This window comes from Nicotiana tomentosiformis, chromosome 12, assembly GCF_000390325.3.
Source record: "Nicotiana tomentosiformis chromosome 12, ASM39032v3, whole genome shotgun sequence".
Lineage (NCBI taxonomy): Eukaryota > Viridiplantae > Streptophyta > Magnoliopsida > Solanales > Solanaceae > Nicotiana > Nicotiana tomentosiformis.
Window position 1 is genome coordinate 111,611,935 of NC_090823.1, and position 19,841 is coordinate 111,631,775.

The 19,841-nt window shown below is 39.6% G+C and overlaps 1 protein-coding gene across 4 annotated transcripts; it reads left to right on the top strand.

The window, feature by feature from the left end:
* The first annotated feature begins 1,738 nt into the window (after window positions 1-1,738).
* LOC104095075 (uncharacterized) lies at window positions 1,739-19,668 on the top strand. Of its 4 annotated transcripts, XM_070191602.1 has the most exons (6): window positions 1,739-1,932; window positions 2,043-2,131; window positions 15,891-17,049; window positions 17,124-17,411; window positions 17,507-17,606; window positions 17,762-19,010. In XM_070191602.1, exons 3-6 carry the CDS (start codon window positions 16,967-16,969, stop codon window positions 17,870-17,872), a joined length of 582 nt encoding a protein of 193 aa, XP_070047703.1. In that variant the 5' UTR covers window positions 1,739-1,932; window positions 2,043-2,131; window positions 15,891-16,966; the 3' UTR covers window positions 17,873-19,010. The 4 variants fall into 3 exon arrangements, 2 of the variants coding, with proteins under 2 accessions (XP_070047703.1, XP_070047702.1); XR_011412599.1 differs by lacking the exons at window positions 1,739-1,932; window positions 2,043-2,131 and adding an exon at window positions 19,468-19,668 and having other exon boundaries at window positions 8,175-17,049; window positions 17,762-18,865; XR_011412598.1 differs by lacking the exons at window positions 1,739-1,932; window positions 2,043-2,131 and having other exon boundaries at window positions 8,175-17,049.
* Window positions 19,669-19,841: the final 173 nt, after the last annotated feature.

Genomic DNA, 19,841 nt, shown 5'->3' on the forward strand with positions numbered 1-19,841 from the left:
AATTAACTTAATTACCCATTTTAGTATTTTTGAAATAAAAATTTCTTCAATGAAATAGTAAAGATAAAACTCATAGAGTAAATGATAAATATTTTTAGCAACTAAATTTCTAAATAATTCACAACCATTCCCAAAATCCGGTGTTACAAGTGCATGAGCATTTACTAGAGAATTAAAATAAAATACAGCATCTGTCCAGAATACAAATTAGACAGGAAAATATAATAACTCTGAAGGAGACTCTGTTAGCTGCGGATCATAATATAGAATGCAGTTCACCTATGTCCCCACAACTATTAACCACACCTCTGCGCCCACAAGGCCGCTATACATATATGTACCTGCACAATAAAATGTGCAGCAAGTGTAGTATGAGTACGAAAACAACGTGTACCCAGTAAATATCAAGCCTAATCTCGAAGTGGTAGAGACGAGATAGCCGACTTTGACACTCACTATGGGTCAATAATAATAATTGGAATAAATTATAATTATTCAAATCAGCATGGTTCACGAGTTAACAATAATTTTATTCAATTAGCAGAAATAATAAAAATCCTTCAAACACAATAATTTTTCCAATTTATTTATTTAAATCATGCAATTTCAATAAAACTTCCAATTTATCAAATAGCTTTACAAGTTGCAATTCAATTTCAATAAAAAAAAATTAATTTATCAATTAGTCTCATTTATAGGAATAACATTAATTCCTTAACAAGCAGGAATAATAATTCATTAAATTCCAAAGATTTTTAATTTATCAATTAGCTTTGCAAGCTGAAATAAACTATTAAGGTATCGTGTAATTATTATTATTAAGCACGATTTCTGCCGAGGACGTACGACCCGATCCAGATGTCATGTACACTGTCGAGGGGCGTGCGACACGATCCATAGATGCATCTATCATGCCGAGGCGTTCAGCCCGCTCCACAAGAAAGGAGGACATTTTTCTTATGTACCTCCGAGAATGAGAGTATGTTTATTATAAGATAAATTCGAGAGGATGAATAATTTCTTTTAACAATTTATTTAAATCACGCAATTTATTTAAAAATTTGCGTGCAAGTCTTAAATCACTATACGGAACTATTCCCAAACTCGAAATTCCAAACGGACTTCAATTACTCAAAAACCTACTCCAAATCAATTTTAAAGAACTTTAAACCTTCAAATAGTTAATTTTCACTATTAAGCGTCAAAACACTCCTGGGTTATCCAAAACTCGATTCGAACATACGCCCAAGTCCTAAATCATCATACGAACTTATTGGAACCGTCAAATCCCGATTCCGAGGTTGTTTTCTCAAAATGTTGACCCAAGTCATACTTGGCCTTTTAAGGTTAACTTAAGGAACCAAGTGTTCCGATTTCAACCCAAACACACCCAAATCCCGAACCAACAATCCCCGCAAGTCATAAATCATTAAAAATATATTCGGAAAGTTTTATTTAAGTAAACGGGGTTCTAAAAGTCAAAACGATCGATTGGGTCGTTACACTTACGACTCGCCCGATATTAAGTGAAATGCCCACGTCATATGCCCCGCCTTTTAAAACATTCTGCCGATTTAAGCTTTTAATTAAAATATCAATGTTTATTCAAAATATATATTATTATTATTACTACTTGTTAGATATTGGATTTAAAGATGAAATATTTAAAATAAAATAAAAATATATATGAAATCAAGGAACCAACATTTATGGTAGACTACAATTGAGAAACATATGTTAGCACTTAGCCGTAGCGCCCTTAGAAGCACCTCAGGACCCATCCCCTCTCTTCTCTCAATCTAAAATTAATTTTGGCTCAAAATCTCAAATTGGGTTTCGCCAAAATTTCTCAAGTCCGCTCCCTCCACCCCAAGACTCAAAAGGAGCTATGTATGGAGAGTATTGGAGATTTAGAAGGAAAAAATTTTGGCGGTAAGAATTTTGCTTCCCTCCTCCCAATTCTAAAAAATATAGTTTTCCTTTACTTAGTTAGAATTCTACAAAAAAAACCTAATTTTTTGCATTCCACTGTGCTATAATAGATACTTGGAGACGAAAATCGCTGAGGATTTTGCTGCTGCTGAGGCTTTTGCTGCTGAGATTCACAAAGCTTATTTTCTACAAATTCAAGGTACCCAATTTAGTTAACAGATATCTTTCTTTTTCTTAGTTGTTCGGATTTGGGTTAACAAATTTCTTTCTTTTTCTTAATTGTTCGGATTTGGGTTAACAATTTTCTCTTTTAGGTATTGATTGGTAGATTGATTTTGATTTTTTTGGTGTGTTTCTGGGTGTTTGTTGTTTAGTACATTTATAAAGCTGGATATAAGATTTTCATTATTTAGTGGTAGATTATGCTTAGAGTTCAATTAGATTATTGGTTTCTTGGTGATTAAAGGGTTGATTATTGTATAGTAACTAATTGGTTATTCTTTTTGTTGTCTGCTTTGGTTGAAAAAATTGGATCTTGCATTTATTGTTGTCACGACCCAAAACAAACCCCCTGTCGTGATGGCGCCTATCGTGGAACTAGGCAAGCCGACTCATTTCCAAAACAAAATGATATTTTCATTTCAAAGATAATTTCAAGGTTATTTAACATAAAAACCTATATTTAAAGAGTTCAAATCAAAGAAAAATAGAAGTGCGGAAAAGAAAAGCCCGACATCGGGGTGTCACTAGTCATGAGCATCTACTATAATCTGTCTAACAATATCAAGGCTAACTCAGCCTGGAAAAAAATAGCTAAATACTACTAGAGGAAGATAAGAGGGAGAAGAGCAGGGACTGCGATCGCCAAACAACTACCTTGCTATCTCCAAGAAAATCTGCAACCAGAACACTCAATAATCGTTACCGTGTCCAGCCACACCTGGATCTGCACACAAGGTGCAGGGAGTAACGTGGGTACGCCAACTCAGTAAGTAAAAACAATAAATAAAAATTGAGCAGTAGTGACGAGAAGTAAAGCATATAACGTTCATATTAGGAAATCTCAATAAAATACCACATGCTTTTAAAAATCAGGATTTGAATCAAATATCTCGTTTAAACTCAGTTCCAGTAAAAATCATTTAAAGACATTTTTCCAACAGTTTTTCAAACAAAGGCTCAATGCAAAGGTGAGCAAAATGATGAAATCATAAACAACCCCTCGGGCAAGTCACTCTTGCCACTCGGGCATACCTCACAATCACTCTTGCCACTCGGGCATACCTCGCAGTCACTCATGCCTCCCAGTCACTCAGCACTCGGCACTCGCACTCAGTAGGTACCTACTCTCACTGGGGGTGTGTACAGACTCCGGAGGAGCTCCTTCAGCCCAAGCGCTATAATCTACACGAACAACTCACGTGCGATAATAATAAAGTATGTTGCAGGCGGGAAACCCCGATCCACACTCATCCTTACCAATCAGGCCCTCGGCCTCACTCAGTCATAAGTATACTGCAGGCGGGCAGCCCCGATCCACACTCATCCTCACAAATCAAGCCACTCGGGCATTTCAGTAAAACAGGGCATTCGGCCCAAAACATTTATATGCATCAAAATAGAGTCATAAAACGGAGTTCTGTGGTAAACAAGTGTAACCATGACTGAGTATAGATTTTCAAGCGAAAATAATGAGAGGATGGTAAGAGACAGCCCTAAGGGTCCAAACAGCATTGGCGCAAGGCCCAAACATGGCATTCAGCCCAATTTACAAAATATCTTTCTAAATCATATAAGTATCAATGGTTTCAACAAAATATGCAACTTTACAGTTGCTACGGGGCGGACCAAGTCACAAATCCCCAACAGTGCACGCCCACACGCCCGTCACCTAGCATGTGCGTCACTAAAAATAGTAGAATGATTCAAAATCCAAGATTTCATACCCTCAGGACTAGATTTACAATCGTTACTTACCTCAAACCAGTCAAATCTCTACCCCGCAATGCTCTTGCCTCTGGACTCGGCCTCTAAATGCTCCAAATCTATTCACAATCAGTATAATACCATCAATATACGCTAATGGAATGAATTCCACAAGAAAAGCTTCAAAATTAGACCAAAACCCGAAATTGGGACAAAAATTGTCAGAACCCGACAAAAGTTATAAAATTCAAAAGCCCTTTCAATCACGAGTCTACCCATACCAATTTTACCAAAATCCGACCTCAAATCGACCCTCAAATGTATAAATCTTATTTCCAAATTTCTAAGTTCCAATCTCCGATTTACACTTCAAAATCATATAATCTAGCCGGATTATTCGATGATAATTCAATATTTTGGAGTAGAAATGATAACAAGGGACTTACCTCAAGTTTTTCATTGAAAATATACCAAAACCCGGCTCTCCTCAAGCTCCAATTTGCCAAAAATGGCGAATGTGACGAAGTCCCTGTTTTTTATAATTCTGCCCAGACATCCTCGGTCTTCGATCCTGGGCCTCGATCCTGGGCCTTCGATCCTGATTCTCGGTCCTAGGCCTTCGATCATGCCTCCGATCCTGGCCTTCGACCGTGACCCTCGACCCTGGGCTCGATCATGTCTTCGATCGTGCCCCTCTATTTTGGGCTCGATCGTGTCTCCGATCATGGCCCTCGATTCCAGGCTCGATCGCTGGGAGATTGTTGGGTTCGATCGCTGGGTTCGATCGCTGGGCAGAAGAAAATTTCCAATAGAAGAAAATTGCAGCAGCTGTTCTAGTTCAATTTTTGTTAACTATCTGAAACTCACCCGAGGCCCTCGGGACCTCAACCAAATATACCAAAAAATCCTAAAACATTATACGAACTTAGTTGAATCCTCAAATCATCTCAAACATCGCTAAAACCTTGAATTACACCCCAATTCAAGCCTAATGAACTTTAAAATTTCTAATTTCTACAAACAACTCCGGAACCTATCAAATCACGTTCGATTTACCTCAAATTTTGCACACAAGTCATAAATGACATGACAGAGGTGTTCCAATTTTTAGAATCGGATTCTGACTCCTATATCAAAAAGTCAACCCCCCGGTCAAACTTCTCAAAATAAAACTTTCGGCATTTCAAGCCTAATTCCTCTACGGACTTCCAAATAATATTCCGGACACTCTCCTAAGCCCAAAATCACCATACAGAGCTATTGGAATCATCAAAATTCAAATCCGAGGTCGTTTACATATAGGTCCATATCCGATCTATTTTCTAACTTTAAATTTCAATTATGAGACTAAGTGTCTCGTTTCACCCCGAGTTCCTTCCAGACTCGAACCAACTAACCCGATATAACATAATATAGTTGAATGACACAAAAAGAAGTAGGAATGGGGAAAACAGGGTTATAACTCTCGAAACGACCGGCCGGGTCGTTACATTCTCCCCCTCTTAAACATCCGTTCGTCCTCAAACGGGTCTAGAAACATACCTGGAGTCTCGAATAGGCGTGGATATCTGCTCCGCATCTCCCGCTCGGCCTCCCAAGTGGCCTCCTCCACAGGCTGACCTCTCCATTGCACCTTCACTGAAGCTATATTCTTTGACCTCAACCTTCGAACCTGCCTATCCAAAATAGCCACCGGCTCCGCATCATAAGTCATGTCACCATAAGTCATGTCACCCTCTAACTGAACCGTGCTGAAATCCAATACATGGGACGGATCTCTAATATACTTCCGGAGCATGGAAACATGAAACACTGGATGCACACTCGACAAGCTAGGTGGCAAGGCAAGCTTATAAGTGACCTCTCCTATCCTCTGAAGAACCTCAAAAGGCCCAATGAACCGGGGGCTCAACTTGCCCCTCTTCCCAAACCTTATAACACCCTTCATGGGTGATACGTTCAGCAAAACCTTCTCCCCAACCATAAAAGACACATCACGAACCTTCCTATCCGCGTAGCTCTTCTGCCTAGACTGCGTCGTGCGAAGCCACTCCTAAATCAAATTCACCTTATCTAATGCGTCCTGGACCAAGTCTGTACCTAAGATCCTAGCCTCACCCGGCTCAAACCATCCAACCGGAGATCTACATCTCCTCCCATACAAAGCCTCGTATGGAGCCATCTGAATACTCGACTGATAACTGTTGTTATATGCAAACTCCGCGAGTGGAAGAAACTGGTCCCATGAACCCCCAAAATCAATGGCACAAGAACGCAACATGTCCTCCAATATCTGAATAGTACGCTCTGACTGCCCGTCCGTCTGAGGGTAAAAAGCTGTGCTTAACTCAACCTGAGTACCCAACTCTCGCTGCACGGCCCTCCAAAACTGCGATGTGAACTGAGTACCCCTATCTGAAATGATGGAAACTGGGACACCATGCAGGCGACCGATCTCTCGGATGTAAATTTTAGCCAACCGCTCTGAAGAGTAAGTAGTACCAATTGGAATGAAGTGCACGGACTTGGTCAGCCGATCCACAATAACCCAAATAGCGTCGAACTTCCTCGAAGTCCGTGGGAGCCCAACTACAAAGTCCATAGTGATCCGCTCCCACTTCCACTCTGGAATCTCTAACCTCTGAAGCAAGCCACCTGGTCTCTGCTGACAGTTTAGACACCGAGCCACAAACTCAACTATATCCTTCTTCATCCGCCTCCACCAATAGTGCTGCCTCAAATCCTGGTATATCTTCGCGGCACCCGGATGGATGGAATACCGCGAGCTGTGGGCCTCTTCAAGAATCATCTCTCGAAGCCCATCTACATTAGGCACACATATCCGGCCCTGCATTCTTAGCACCCCGTCATCATCAATAGTCACATCCCTAGCATCACCTCTCCGAACCTTGTCCTGAAGAACGAGCAAGTGAGGGTCATCATGCTGACGCTCCCTGATGCGGTCATAAAGAGAAGACCTGGAGACCACACAAGCCAATACCCAACTAGGCTCCGAAATATCCAATCTGACAAGATGGCCTGCCAAGGTCTGAACATCTAATGCCAAAGGTCTCTCCACTGCTGGAAGATAGTCTAAACTCCCCAAACTCTCTGCCCGGCGACTCAAAGCATCGGCCACTACATTGGCCTTCCCCGGATGGTACAAGATAGTGTTATCATAGTCCTTAAGAAGCTCCAACCATCTCCACTGACGCAAATTAAGATCCTTCTGCTTTAACAGATACTACAGACTCCGGTGATCAGTATAGATCTCACAATGAACGCCATACAAATAATGATGCCAAATCTTCAAGGCGTGAACAATGGCTACTAACTCAAGATCATGGATAGGATAGTTCTTCTCATGGGTCTTCAACTGGCGCGAGGCATAGGCAATCACCCTACCCTCCTGCATCAAAACACAACCAATGCCTATCCTTGAGGCATCACAATACACGGTGTAAGAACCTGAAGCTGATGGAAAAGCTAACACTGGAGCTGTGGTCAAAGCAGCCTTGAGCTTCTGAAAGCTCTCCTCACAGTCATCCGACCACCTGAATGGAGCACCCTTTTGGGTCAATTTGGTCAAGGGCAATGCAATAGATGAAAATCCCTCCACAAAGCGACGGTAGTAACCCGCCAAACCAAGAAAGCTCCTAATCTCCATGGCTGAGGACGGTCTGGGCCAACACTGCACCGCCTCTATCTTCTTCGAATCTACCTGAATACCCTCACTGGACACCACGTGCCCCAAGAATGCTACTGAACTGAGCCAAAGCTCATATTTAGAGAACTTTTCATAAAGCTTCTCCTCCTTCAATCTCTGCAATACAACCCTCAAATGCTGAGAGTGCTCTTCCTGGCTACGAGAGTACACCAGGATGTCGTCAATGAATACAACGACAAATGAGTCCAAATAGGGCTGGAATACACTGTTTATCAGATGCATGAACGCTGCTGGGGCATTGGTTAGCCCAAAAGACATCACCATAAACTCATAATGGCCATATCGGGTTCTGAAAGCTGTCTTGAGAATATCTGAATCCCGAATCTTCAGCTGGTGATAACGGGACCTCAAATCAATCTTGGAGAACACCCTCGCTCCTTGAAGCTGGTCGAATAAATCATCAATACGAGGCAAAGGATACTTGTTCTTGACTGTGACCTTGTTCAACTGCCTGTAATCAATACACATTCTCATGGAACCATCCTTCTTTTTCACAAATAGAACCGGTGCACCCCAAGGTGACACACTAGGCCGAATAAACCCCTTATCAAGGAGTTCCTGAAGCTGTTCTTTCAATTCCTTCAACTCTGCCGGTGCCATACGATACGGTGGAATAGAAATGGGCTGAGTGCCCGGCACCAAATCAATACCAAAGTCAATATCTCTATTAGGTGGCATGCCCGGTAGGTCTGCAGGAAACACATCCGAAAAATCACGTACCACCGGAACAGAATAAATGACAGGAGTCTCTGCACTAACATCCCTCACAAAAGCCAAATAAGATAGGCAACCCTTCTCAACCATGCGCTGAGCCTTAAAATATGAAATCACCCTACTTGGTACATAATCTATAGAACCGCTCCACTCAACCCTCGGAATTCCCGGCATAGCCAACGTCACCATCTTAGCGTGATAATCTAGAACAGCATGACATGGAGATAACTAATCCATACCCAATATCACATCAAAGTCAACCATACTGATCAACAATAGAACTACTCGGGTCTCCAGACCCCCAATAATCACCACACATGACCGATATACGCGGTCTACAATAATAGTATCGCCCACAGGAGTAGATACATGTACAGATGAAACTAAGGACTCATGGGACATATCTAGAAAATGGGCAAAATACGAGGACACATATGAATACGTGGAACCAGGGTCAAATAATACTGAGGCATCTCTGTGGAAAACTAAGACAATACCTGTAATCACAGCATTTGAAGCAATAGCATCTGGTCTGGCAGGGAGAGCATGGAAACGGACCTGACCACCCCCCTAATCTGCCTCCCCCTCTAGGGCGACCCCTAGCTGACTGACCTCCACCCCGAGCTGACTGGGCGGATGGTGAGGTAGCTGGGGCAGTAATCGGAGGCTGACTCCTCTGCTGAGATAGACCTCCATGATGACGAGGACACTGCCTCCACATATTCCCAAGCTCCCCACACTCAAACCAACTCCATGGTGTTGGCGGCGGAGACTGAAGGGAACCCCTAGCAGCGGGATAACTGGTAGAAGAACCTGGCATGGAAGAGCCCTGAACAGGTGGAGCACGGGACGAACTCTGAACTGGAAGGGCACTAAGTGATGAGTGGCCCTGATGAGAACTATGAGAACCCTGGCCAGATGATGCACCCCGATGAAATGGCCGAGCTGACTGAGCCTGTCTGAAATGATGACCTCTACCGTGCTGGAATTGACCCCCAAAAGGAGCACCGCTGAATCCACCCTGACCACGAGGCCTTTTGGCCTCCCGCTCAACCCTATCCTGACCGCGAACCATCTCAATCTGCCGAGCAATGTCGACAACCTCATCAAAGGTAGCACCCGAAACTCGTTCTCTAGTCATGAGCAACTGTAGCTGATAAGTGAGGACATCAATAAACCTCATGATCCTCTCTCTGTCCGTGCAACCAGATAGCATGATAAGCCAACTCGGAGAACCGCATCTCATAGTGCGTCACAGACATATCACCTTGGCGTAGCCGCTCAAACTGTCTACGCAGCTCCTCTCTGCGGGATCGAGTCACGAACTTCTCCAAAAAGACCACGGAGAACTGCTGCCAAGTAAGGGGTGTTGCGCCAACAGGCCTACGCCTCTCGTAAGTCTCCCACCATCTGAGTGCAGCCCCAGAAAATTGAAAGGTAGTGAACGAGACCCCACAAGTCTCCAAAATACCAGTAGTACGGAGTATCCTCTTACACCTGTCCAAAAAGTCCTGAGCGTCCTCTCTCTCTGTGCCACTGAAAGGTGGTGGATGAAGTCTCCCAACCCTCTCCAACCTACGCTGATCATCCTCAGGCATAGCAGGAAATACATAATCCTGAGCAACAACAACCAGATGGGCTGGTGGTGCCTCTGGTGTCTGAAGTCCCTGAATAACCTGCTCGGGTGTGCGAATGATGGGAGTCTGAGTGCCTCCCCTGTCCTGAGAAGTGGTTGCGGCCGTCAAAATAGAGACCGCTTGAGCAAAGCCAGTACACGCTGTCACAATCTGAGCTAGGGCCTCTTGAAGGCTTGGAATCACAATAGGTACATGTGGTGCCTGAGCTGGTGCATCAACAACTGGAACTTGGTCCTGATCTGGGACAACCGGTGGATTTGTAGGTACTGCCCCAACTGCTGTACGGGCTACACCTCTGCCCCTGCCACGTCCTCTACCGCGGTCTAGGCCTCTTGCGGCCCTGGCTGGTGGTACTGGTAGCTGGCCCTCCTGACCGGTAGCATGAGTCCTCACCATCTGTGAGAGAATGAAACAACAGATGTTCAGTTACTAGAATCAACAGATTCGCACGACAAGAATTCAAGAATGTGGAGTTTCCTAAAGGTTCTGCAGCCTCCTGAAGATAAGTACAGACGTCTCTGTTCCGATCTGCAACACTCTACTAAACACGCTCATGATTCGTGAGACCTATGTAACCTAGGCTCTGATACCAATCTGTCACGACCCAAAACTATCCCCCTGTCGTGATGGTGCCTATCGTAAAACTAGGCAAGCCGACTCATTTTCAAAACAAAACGATATTTTTATTTCAAAGATAATTTCAAGGTTATTTAACATAAAAACCTCCATTTAAAGAGTTCAAATCAAAGAAAAACAGAAGTGCGGAAAAGAAAAGCCCGACATCGGGGTGTCACTAGTCATGAGCATCTACTATAATCTGTCTAACAATATCAAGGCTAACTCAGCCTGGAAAAAAATAGCTAAATACTACTAGAGGAAGATAAGAGGGAGAAGGGCAGGGGCTGCGATCGCCAAACAACTACCTTGCTATCTCCAAGAAAATCTGCAACCAGAACACTCAATAACCGCTACCGTGTCCCGCCACACCTGGATCTGCACACAAGGTGCAGGGAGTAACGTGAGTACGCCAACTCAGTAAGTAACAACAATAAATAAAGACTGAGCAGTAGTGACGAGAAGTAAAGCATATAACGTTCATACCAAGAAATCTCAGTAAAATACCACATGCTTTTAAAAATCAGGATTTGAATCAAATATCTCGTTTAAACCCAGTTCCAGTAAAAATCATTTAAAGACATTTTTCCAATAGTTTTTCAAACAAAGGCTCAATGCAAAGGTGAGCAAAATGATGAAATCATAAACAGCCCCTCGGGCAAACCTCACAGTCACTCTTGCCACTCGGGCATACCTCACAATAACTCTTGCCACTCGGGCATACCTCGCAGTCACTCATGCCTTCCAGTCACTCATCACTCGGCAATCGAACTCAGTAGGTACCTGCGCTCACTAGGTGTGTGTACAGACTCTGGAGGGGCTCCTTTAGCCCAAGTGCTATAATCTGCACGGACAACTCACGTGCGATAATAATAAAGTATGCTGCAGGCGGGCAGCCCCGATCCACACTCATCCTCACCAATCAGGCCCTCGGCCTCACTCAGTCATAAGTATGCTGCAGGAGGGAAGCCCCGATCCACACTCATCCTCACAAATCAAGCCACTCGGGCATTTCAGTAAAACAAGGCATTCGGCCCAAAACATTTATATGCATCAAAATAGAGTCATAAAATGGAGTTATGCGGTAAACAAGTGTAACCATGACTGAGTCTAGATTTTCAATCGAAAATAATGAGAGGATGGTAAGATACAACCCCTAAGGGTCCAAACAGCATTGGCGCAAGGCCCAAACATGGCATTCAGCCCAATTTACAAAAAATCTTTCTAAATCATATAAGTATCAATGGTTTCAACAAAGTATGAAACTTTACAGTTGCTACGGGGCGGACCAAGTCACAAATCCCCAACAGTGCACGCCCACACGCCCGTCACCTAGCATGTGTGTTACTAAAAATAGTAGAATGATACAAAATCTGGGGTTTCATACCCTCAGGACTAGATTTACAATCGTTACTTACCTCAAACCGGTCAAATCTCTACCCCGCAATGCTCTTGCCTCTGGACTCGGCCTCCAAATGCTCCAAATCTATTCACAATCAGTATAATATCATAAATATATGCTAATGGAATGAATTCCTCAAGAAAAGCTTCAAAATTAGACCAAAACTCGAAATTGGCTCAAAAATTGCCTGTGTGGCCCACATCTCGGAACCCGACAAAAATTATAAAATTCGAAATCCCTTTCAATCACGAGTCTACCCATACCAATTTTACCAAAATCCGACCTCAACTCGACCCTCAAATGTATAAATCATATTTCTAAATTTCTAAGTTCCAATCTCCGATTTACACTTCAAAATCATGTAATCTAGCCGGATTATTCGATGATAATTTAATATTTTGGAGTACAAATGATAACAAGGGACTTACCTCAAGTTTTTCCTTCAAAATATACCAAAAACGGCTCTCCTCAAGCTCCAATTTGCCAAAAATGGCGAATGTGACGAAGTCCCTATTTTATTAATAATTCCGCCTAGACATCCTCGGTCTTCGATAGAGGTCCTCGATCCTGGCCCTCGATCTTGGCCCTCAATCTTGGCCCTCGATCCTGGGCCTCGATCCTGGCCCTCGATCCTGATTCTCGATCCTAGGCCTGCGATCATGCCTCTGATCCTGGCCTTCGACCGTGACCCTCGACCCTGGGCTCGATCATGTCTTCGATCGTGCCCCTCGATTCAGGGCTCGATCGTGTCTCCGATCGTGGCCCTCGATTCCAGGCTTGATCGCTGGGCGATTGCTGGGCTCGATCGTTGGGTTCGATCGCTGGGCAGAAGCAAATTTCCAACAAAAGGAAATTGCAGCATCTGTTCTAGTTTAATTTTTGATCCGTTAACTATCCGAAACTCACCCGACGCCCTCGGGACCTCAACCAAATATACCAACAAATCCTAAAACATCATACGAACTTATTTGAATCCTCAAATTACCTCAAACAACGCTAAAACCTTGAATTATACCCCAATTCAAGCCTAATGAACTTTAAAATTTCTAATTTCTACAAACAACTCCGGAACCTATCAAATCACGTTCGATTGGCCTCAAATTTTGCACACAAGTCATAAATGACATTACAGAGGTGTTCCAATTTTTAGAATCGGATTCCGACTCCTATATCAAAAAGTCAACCCCCCGGTCAAACTTCTCAAAATAAAACTTTCGGCATTTCAAGCCTAATTCCTCTACGGACTTCCAAATAATATTTCGGACATGCTCCTAAGCCCAAAATCACCATACGGAGCTATTGGAATCATCAAAATTTAAATCCGAGATCGTTTACATATAGGTCCATATCCGGTCTATTTTCTAACTTAAAATTTTAATTATGAGACTAAATGTCTCGTTTCACCCCGAGTTCCTTCCAGACTTGAACCAACTAACCCGATATAACATAATATAGCTGAATGACATAAAAAGAAATAGGAATGGGGAAAACAGGGTTATAACTCTCGAAACGACCGGCCGGGTCGTTACAATTGTGTGTGTGTGTGAGAGAGAAAGTTTGGTGTTAATCTTTGTGAGGAGTACCTCATTTTGCTGTTTTTAATAAATATATTAATATTATTTTTTATCAAATAAAAGTTTCTGTTGTCTACACAGTTGTGTTATTTTATACAAAATATCTTTTAGATATTGATTATTAGATTGGTTTTGGTTTTTTAGGGTAATTATAGTTTAATCCATTTCAAAAGATTTTATTATTTAGTGATAGATTGTGCTTAGAGTTTAATTGGATTCTGGTATCTTGATTATCGGATACTTTGTTCATTTTGTTGAGTTTGCGGGTTGATTCCCTATTCAATAATAGTACTAATTGGTTATTCATTATAGTTATGTCTTGCGTTGAGCCGAGGGTCTGTCGAAAACAACCTCCCTACCTTTTAGGTAGGGGTAAGATCTTCGTACACACTGTCCTCCCCAAACCTCACTAGTAGGATTATACTGGGTTTGTTGTTGTTGTTCTTAGTTGTTCAGATTTTATTTTTGAAGAATATTAGTCTTTTTAACATGATAAAAGAAGAGAGTCGAGTAGGTTATTTGACCAACATAGAAATAGTATATCGATTTATATATAAAAGAACAGATAAATAATAAACGAGCACAATGGACATAGATTTTTATAAGCAACTCTAATTTATTTGGGGATGAGACAGAGTTTGACAAATTGATGGATGGAAGAAAGTTTATTTTTTTGGGGCATTTGTTTAATTTGTTTTGCTTTTTCCATATCTCAAATATGTGATTTTTGTGTTCTAAAAATACTTACTAGGTTTCTTCTTTCCTAGTTTTTAAGCTCTTTAAGTTTGCTTGCAAAGTATGTTTGTAATGCTTAAACTTTATGTATAGAAATAATGGTACTATTTAAAAAGATTGGATTAGTATGATCTCATTTACTAGTTCAATCTAAAATAGATCTAAATCAAGTTCAATCAAACATCAATTTGATACTTATTTTTTAAAAGTTATATTTACTCAAGATGTCAATTATGGTATTCTATAGTTTGATTATGCTTAGTCATGATAAAATATTAAATATTGTGGCGATAGAGTGAACTAGTTTGTAAGATTTTCTTGAAAAAAATAAGGAAACTAGATATGTTTTTTGCCATGCTCCAAATGAATACAGTTGTATAGTCATTAGTAAAGTATAAATTATAATATATATATTCTTATTCTGTGATATACTCTTTCTAGTTTCTATCTATAAGTACTCTTTTTTAGTTTATTTTTTTGTTATATGTATAGGTTATTCTTAATGGATAAGAGTTAGATAAACATATTGAATAGGAATGATCCTCTATATAAGAATGGAGTCAAAAGGTTTCTTCACTTTGCCTCATTAGATAGGCCTAATGCATCTGAAATCTTGTGTCCATGTCGGAAGTGTCGTAATATGAAATTTATCCCAAAAGAGTTGATTGTTGAACATATTGTGGTTGATGGATTTCTACCTAGTTACGTTAATTGGATTTTTCATGGTGAGACATCATCTTCATCAATGTCTGTGGATAGATTAGATATAGGTGATGAGATACAAGGCTTGGTGCATGATGCTTTTGGAGTTCCTCCTACTAGTGACTTTATTAATATGGACACTCGTGGTGATAGTTTTGGTGGGTCAAATCAACATAATGTGGGATTTGATATGAAAACTGAAAAGTTTTTTAACTTATTAAAAGAAGCTGAGCGTGAATTATATCCTGGAAGCAAATATTCACTTCTTTCTTTTCTTGTTCGTCTATTACATTTAAAGTGTCTCAATGGGTGGAGTAACAATTCATTTTCCATGTTGTTAGAGTTGTTAAAAGATGTATTTCCTGAAATATTACCTAAGTCCTTTAATGATGCAAAAAGAATTATTAAAGATTTAGGACTTGAATACAAAAAAATACATACGTGTCCAAATGATTATATGATCCATTGGAGTGAGACAAAAGATCGAACTGATTGTAAGTTTTGCAAAGCTCCAAGATACAAACAATTTGTAGGTGAATCTGGTAGTTTGGAAACCTCAAAAATTCCAGCAAAGGTGTTTAGATACTTCCCATTGATACCGAGGCTTCAAAGATTATTCATGTCATCTAAAACATCTACTGATATGAGATGGCATGCGGAAGGTCGCACTAAAGACGGGGTAATACGGTATCCTGCTGATAGTATTGCTTGGAGAAAATTTGATGAATCGCATCAAGATTTTTCTCAAGATCCTCGAAATGTTAGACTTGGATTGGCTTCAGATGGATTTAATCCATTCAAGTCTATGTCTATCTCACATAGCACATGGCCAGTTGTCTTGGTTCCATATAACTTGCCACCTTGGTTGTGCATAAAGCAACCATACATGATATTATCAATGATTATTGATGGCCCTCATGCACCAGGTAACGATATTGATGTCTATCTACGACCGTTAATTGATGAGTTAAAAGAATTGTGGGTTGGTGTTGACACTTATGATGCGTCAAAGAATCATATGTTTCAAATGCGTGCTTCATTTCTTTGGACAGTCAGTGATTTTCCAGCACTAGGTAACTTATCAGGATATGGTGTGAAAACTAGATATGCTTGTCCATGTTGTCTGACCAAGACTAAATTTCTGAGATTGAAATATGGGCGAAAATATTGCTTATGTCGCATATGCGTTGGTTATCCCATGGGCACAAGTTTCGAAAAGATAAAGTTTCGTTTGATGGTTTTAAGGAGTTAGAGGCAGCACCTAAATGTTTGTCAGGTATTGAAGTTCTTAAGCAATTGAAAGGTATTAAAAATAAATTCGGAAAACATCTATCGGCCAAATCCAAGAAAAGAAAATGGAAGAATTCTGATGATGTTGACGATGCCATGTTGCAATATTTATGGAAGAAAAAGAGCATATTTTTTAAGTTAGACTACTGGAAAGACAATATGATTCGTCATAATCTTGACACAATGCATATTGAAAAGAATATGTTTGACAATATATTCTGGACATTACTAAATGTTGACAGAAAAGGAAAAGACAATCTGAATTCTCGTTTGGATTTACAAGAGATGAGGATTCGAAAGGCTTTGCACCCTAAAAAAAGAGCTAATGGCAAATACTATCTACTTCCGGCATGTTTCACTTTGAGCAATGTACAAAAAGATATGCTCTTACAAGTTTTAAGAGATGTGCAAGTACCAGATGGATATGCTTCAATATCCATCAAATTTATCACATTGTGTTGATCTTAAGCAACGCACTGTGCATGAATTGAAGAGTCATGACTGCCATATTTTAATGCAACAACTCCTTCATATTGCTTTGCGACGTCTCCTTCCAATGAATGTCCTTAAGCCAATGATAGAATTAAGTAATTCTTTTAGGGGCATTTGTTCAACAGTTATGAACATAGGTGAATTAGAAAAGCTCCAAGATCGAGTTGCAATAACTCTTTGTCATTTGTAGAGAATATTTCCTCCATTTTTTTTTGATATCATGGAATATCTAGTCATCCATTTAGCTGAAGAAGCAAAGATTGGTGGACCTCCACAATACCGTTCAATGTGGGCATTTGAAAGGTACCGTTTCATTATTCTTATTTATTGTACTTATGAACTATTATATTGAACTATAATATTATTTATTATTTTAGGTACTTGCTTACTCTTAAAAATTATGTGAGGAGTAGAAGCCATCCAGAAGGTTCAATTACAGAGGGATATTGGATAGAAGAGTGCATGACATTCTGCTCAAGATATCTACATGATGTGGAGACAAAGTTAAATCGACCTTTAAGAAATTATGGTTTGTATAATGAGATTCCAAATCAAGAGGGTCGTCAGTCAACTAAAATTTACGGGTTTACGCTTGATGACATTACTCATGCCCAAGCACACCGATATGTTTTATTTAATTCTGCTACCATAACGCCATACCGCGAGTAAGTATTCAATAATATTCTGCTTTATAATTAATTATTAAGTAATAATATTTATAGTTTCTTTTATTAAGTTTTTATGTGTTTTACTTTTGCAGTGAGCATATAAAAGAAATCAAGAAGCAAAATCCTCGTCTATCAAGACATGATGTGGATCAGATTCACAATGAAAAATTTCACATATGGTTTAGAAAATATGTAATTGTGAACCAGCTAAAATACTTTTAGATACACACATACACACACATATATATATATATATATATATATATATATATATATATATATATATATATATATATATATATATATATTATAGTATCAATTTTTAATTAGTTCTTGCTTATTTATAGGTTGAGAAGATAGGTGAGCAAATACCAGAAGAAATTCAAAATCTAGCTATTGGCCCATCAAAGCAAGCAAAAAGGATGAGCGGATATATAAATAATGGAGTTAGATACTAAAAGTCTCGTGATGCAAAGCTAAAAACACAAAATAGTGGAGTTATGGTAAAGGCTGCCACTCAGAGCTATGCAAGCGCAAGAGACATGAATCCCATATTAGTAGAAGTCACCTTTTATGGAATTCTCACGGACATAATTGAGTTGTATTATACCGCAAACCTCAAGTTTATACTATTTAGATGCGAATGGGTGGACAACAACAAGGGGCTTATTGTGGAAGATAATTATGGATTTACCCTTGTTAATTTTTCTCAGCTACTCTACAAAAGGCAGCACCCGTCAAATGAACTTTTCATTTTTGCTTCTCAAGCTCAACAGGTGTTTTATGTCCATCATCCAATGGTAAAAGAATGGCAGATTATAGTTGAAATTAAACCAAGAGGTTTTTATAATATAGGTGAAAACAAACCAGCAAATGAGCAAATGGAAGAGCACATAGAATTGTGGCCCGAACAACAGCTAGATGATACTATATTTAAAAATGAAGAGGATATTAAATGGGTTAGAGAAGGTGTGCCGGGAATAAAAATTGACCCACTTACTTTGGAAAGGAATGAAACATATGATGAAGAAGACGACATATCTTAGTTACGTTTATTATTTTTGTCACTATTTTAGTAAAGATTGTTATTAAACATAGATCATCGAGATGGAGATTTCTTATTATGCTTTTTAGTTGTTTAAATCTCATATGCGTATGTACCTTTTTGTTTGGCTTGCTAGTTTGATATTATTTTATCCGTTTGGATAGTAGAAAATATTTTTTAATTTTGCAGGAACTATAGTTTTTGAGCAACTTTATTGTGATGGCAAGAAAAAGACAGAAAAAGTCCAGTCAAGAAATACTTCTGCCTGATTTTTCGGAGCAACAAGAAGAACAAATGGGAGATGCGGCGATGCCTCAACCACCTTAAAACTGGCCACAAAATGAAGGACAGGCTATCCGATCCGGTAAATCAAGAAATGATTCACATGAAACAGAAAATTTCCTAGGTACTTATTCTGTATAATATCTTATCTTTATTGAATAGTTACACTTTGTGTATTTGTACACTTTTTCCCAAGCAACCAAGTAGACCTAAATATAAAATATCAATTCAAGCAAATCCACCAAGAGTACTTGTACCTTGACCACTCATCTCTATCATTGTTCCTAAAACAATATACTTATAAGTCCCCCACAGAAGCAGAAACACCACTTAAACATACAAATAGTATCATGAATGTGGAGACACCTATATTCTGTTCTTATGAAGGTAGCACCTGCTTTGCTATTAGAAGCTATCTTCTGCAGTGCATTGGCCAATTACACTTAGCTCTTCATATACAAATTGAAAACATGAGACAGATTGTGAGCACACCAACGTTATCGCTAAGATATGTTTAATGGATCTAGCTTAGGCATCTAATAGTCTAGCAGATACGTTATCCAGGAAAGAATTCATTTCTGGCAGCTTTTCCTCTATCACTCTATTATTCTAATCCCTTGGTATTAATGGAGTGTTTATATGTGAATTTTTAAAAGAAGAAAAAGAAGAATTAATTGAGTTTTACTAATTATGGATGACTCTCTTTTTTATATTTGGTTATTGCAGACTCTAGTGCTAATGAAGAGCAATCTAAGCGACCTAGGGGTCCTACTATGATGCACTCAGGATGGGGAAAAGATGGTGACATTTTACATGTTGAGTTGAATAATCTTACATGTAAATAATAGTACTTATTAGTCATAATTTTAAATTACGTTTGTTTTAATATTGGCTTATTAATAATATTTATTTTATACGATTTTATTATATTTATTGTTGAATATTTTAGTACAATGTCATGACTCATCTTATATTTATGTTATTTTATTGAAAAATACCGTATATAGTTCTGTCTTACTAGGATTAAAGAAATATTTGGAGCACAAATTTTAAGTTTTATGCTATGAAGACTTTATGGAAAGAAAATCCGAAAAACCCAA

Bases quoted from the DNA above. Each gene is read 5' to 3' on its own strand.
- LOC104095075 (XM_070191602.1), top strand. From the start codon at position 16,967: ATGGAATATCTAGTCATCCATTTAGCTGAAGAAGCAAAGATTGGTGGA. The intron at 17,050-17,123 runs GTACCGTTTCAT...TTATTATTTTAG, and splicing joins TCAATGTGGGCATTTGAAAG to GTACTTGCTTACTCTTAAAA. The intron at 17,412-17,506 runs GTAAGTATTCAA...TTACTTTTGCAG, and splicing joins ACCATAACGCCATACCGCGA to TGAGCATATAAAAGAAATCA.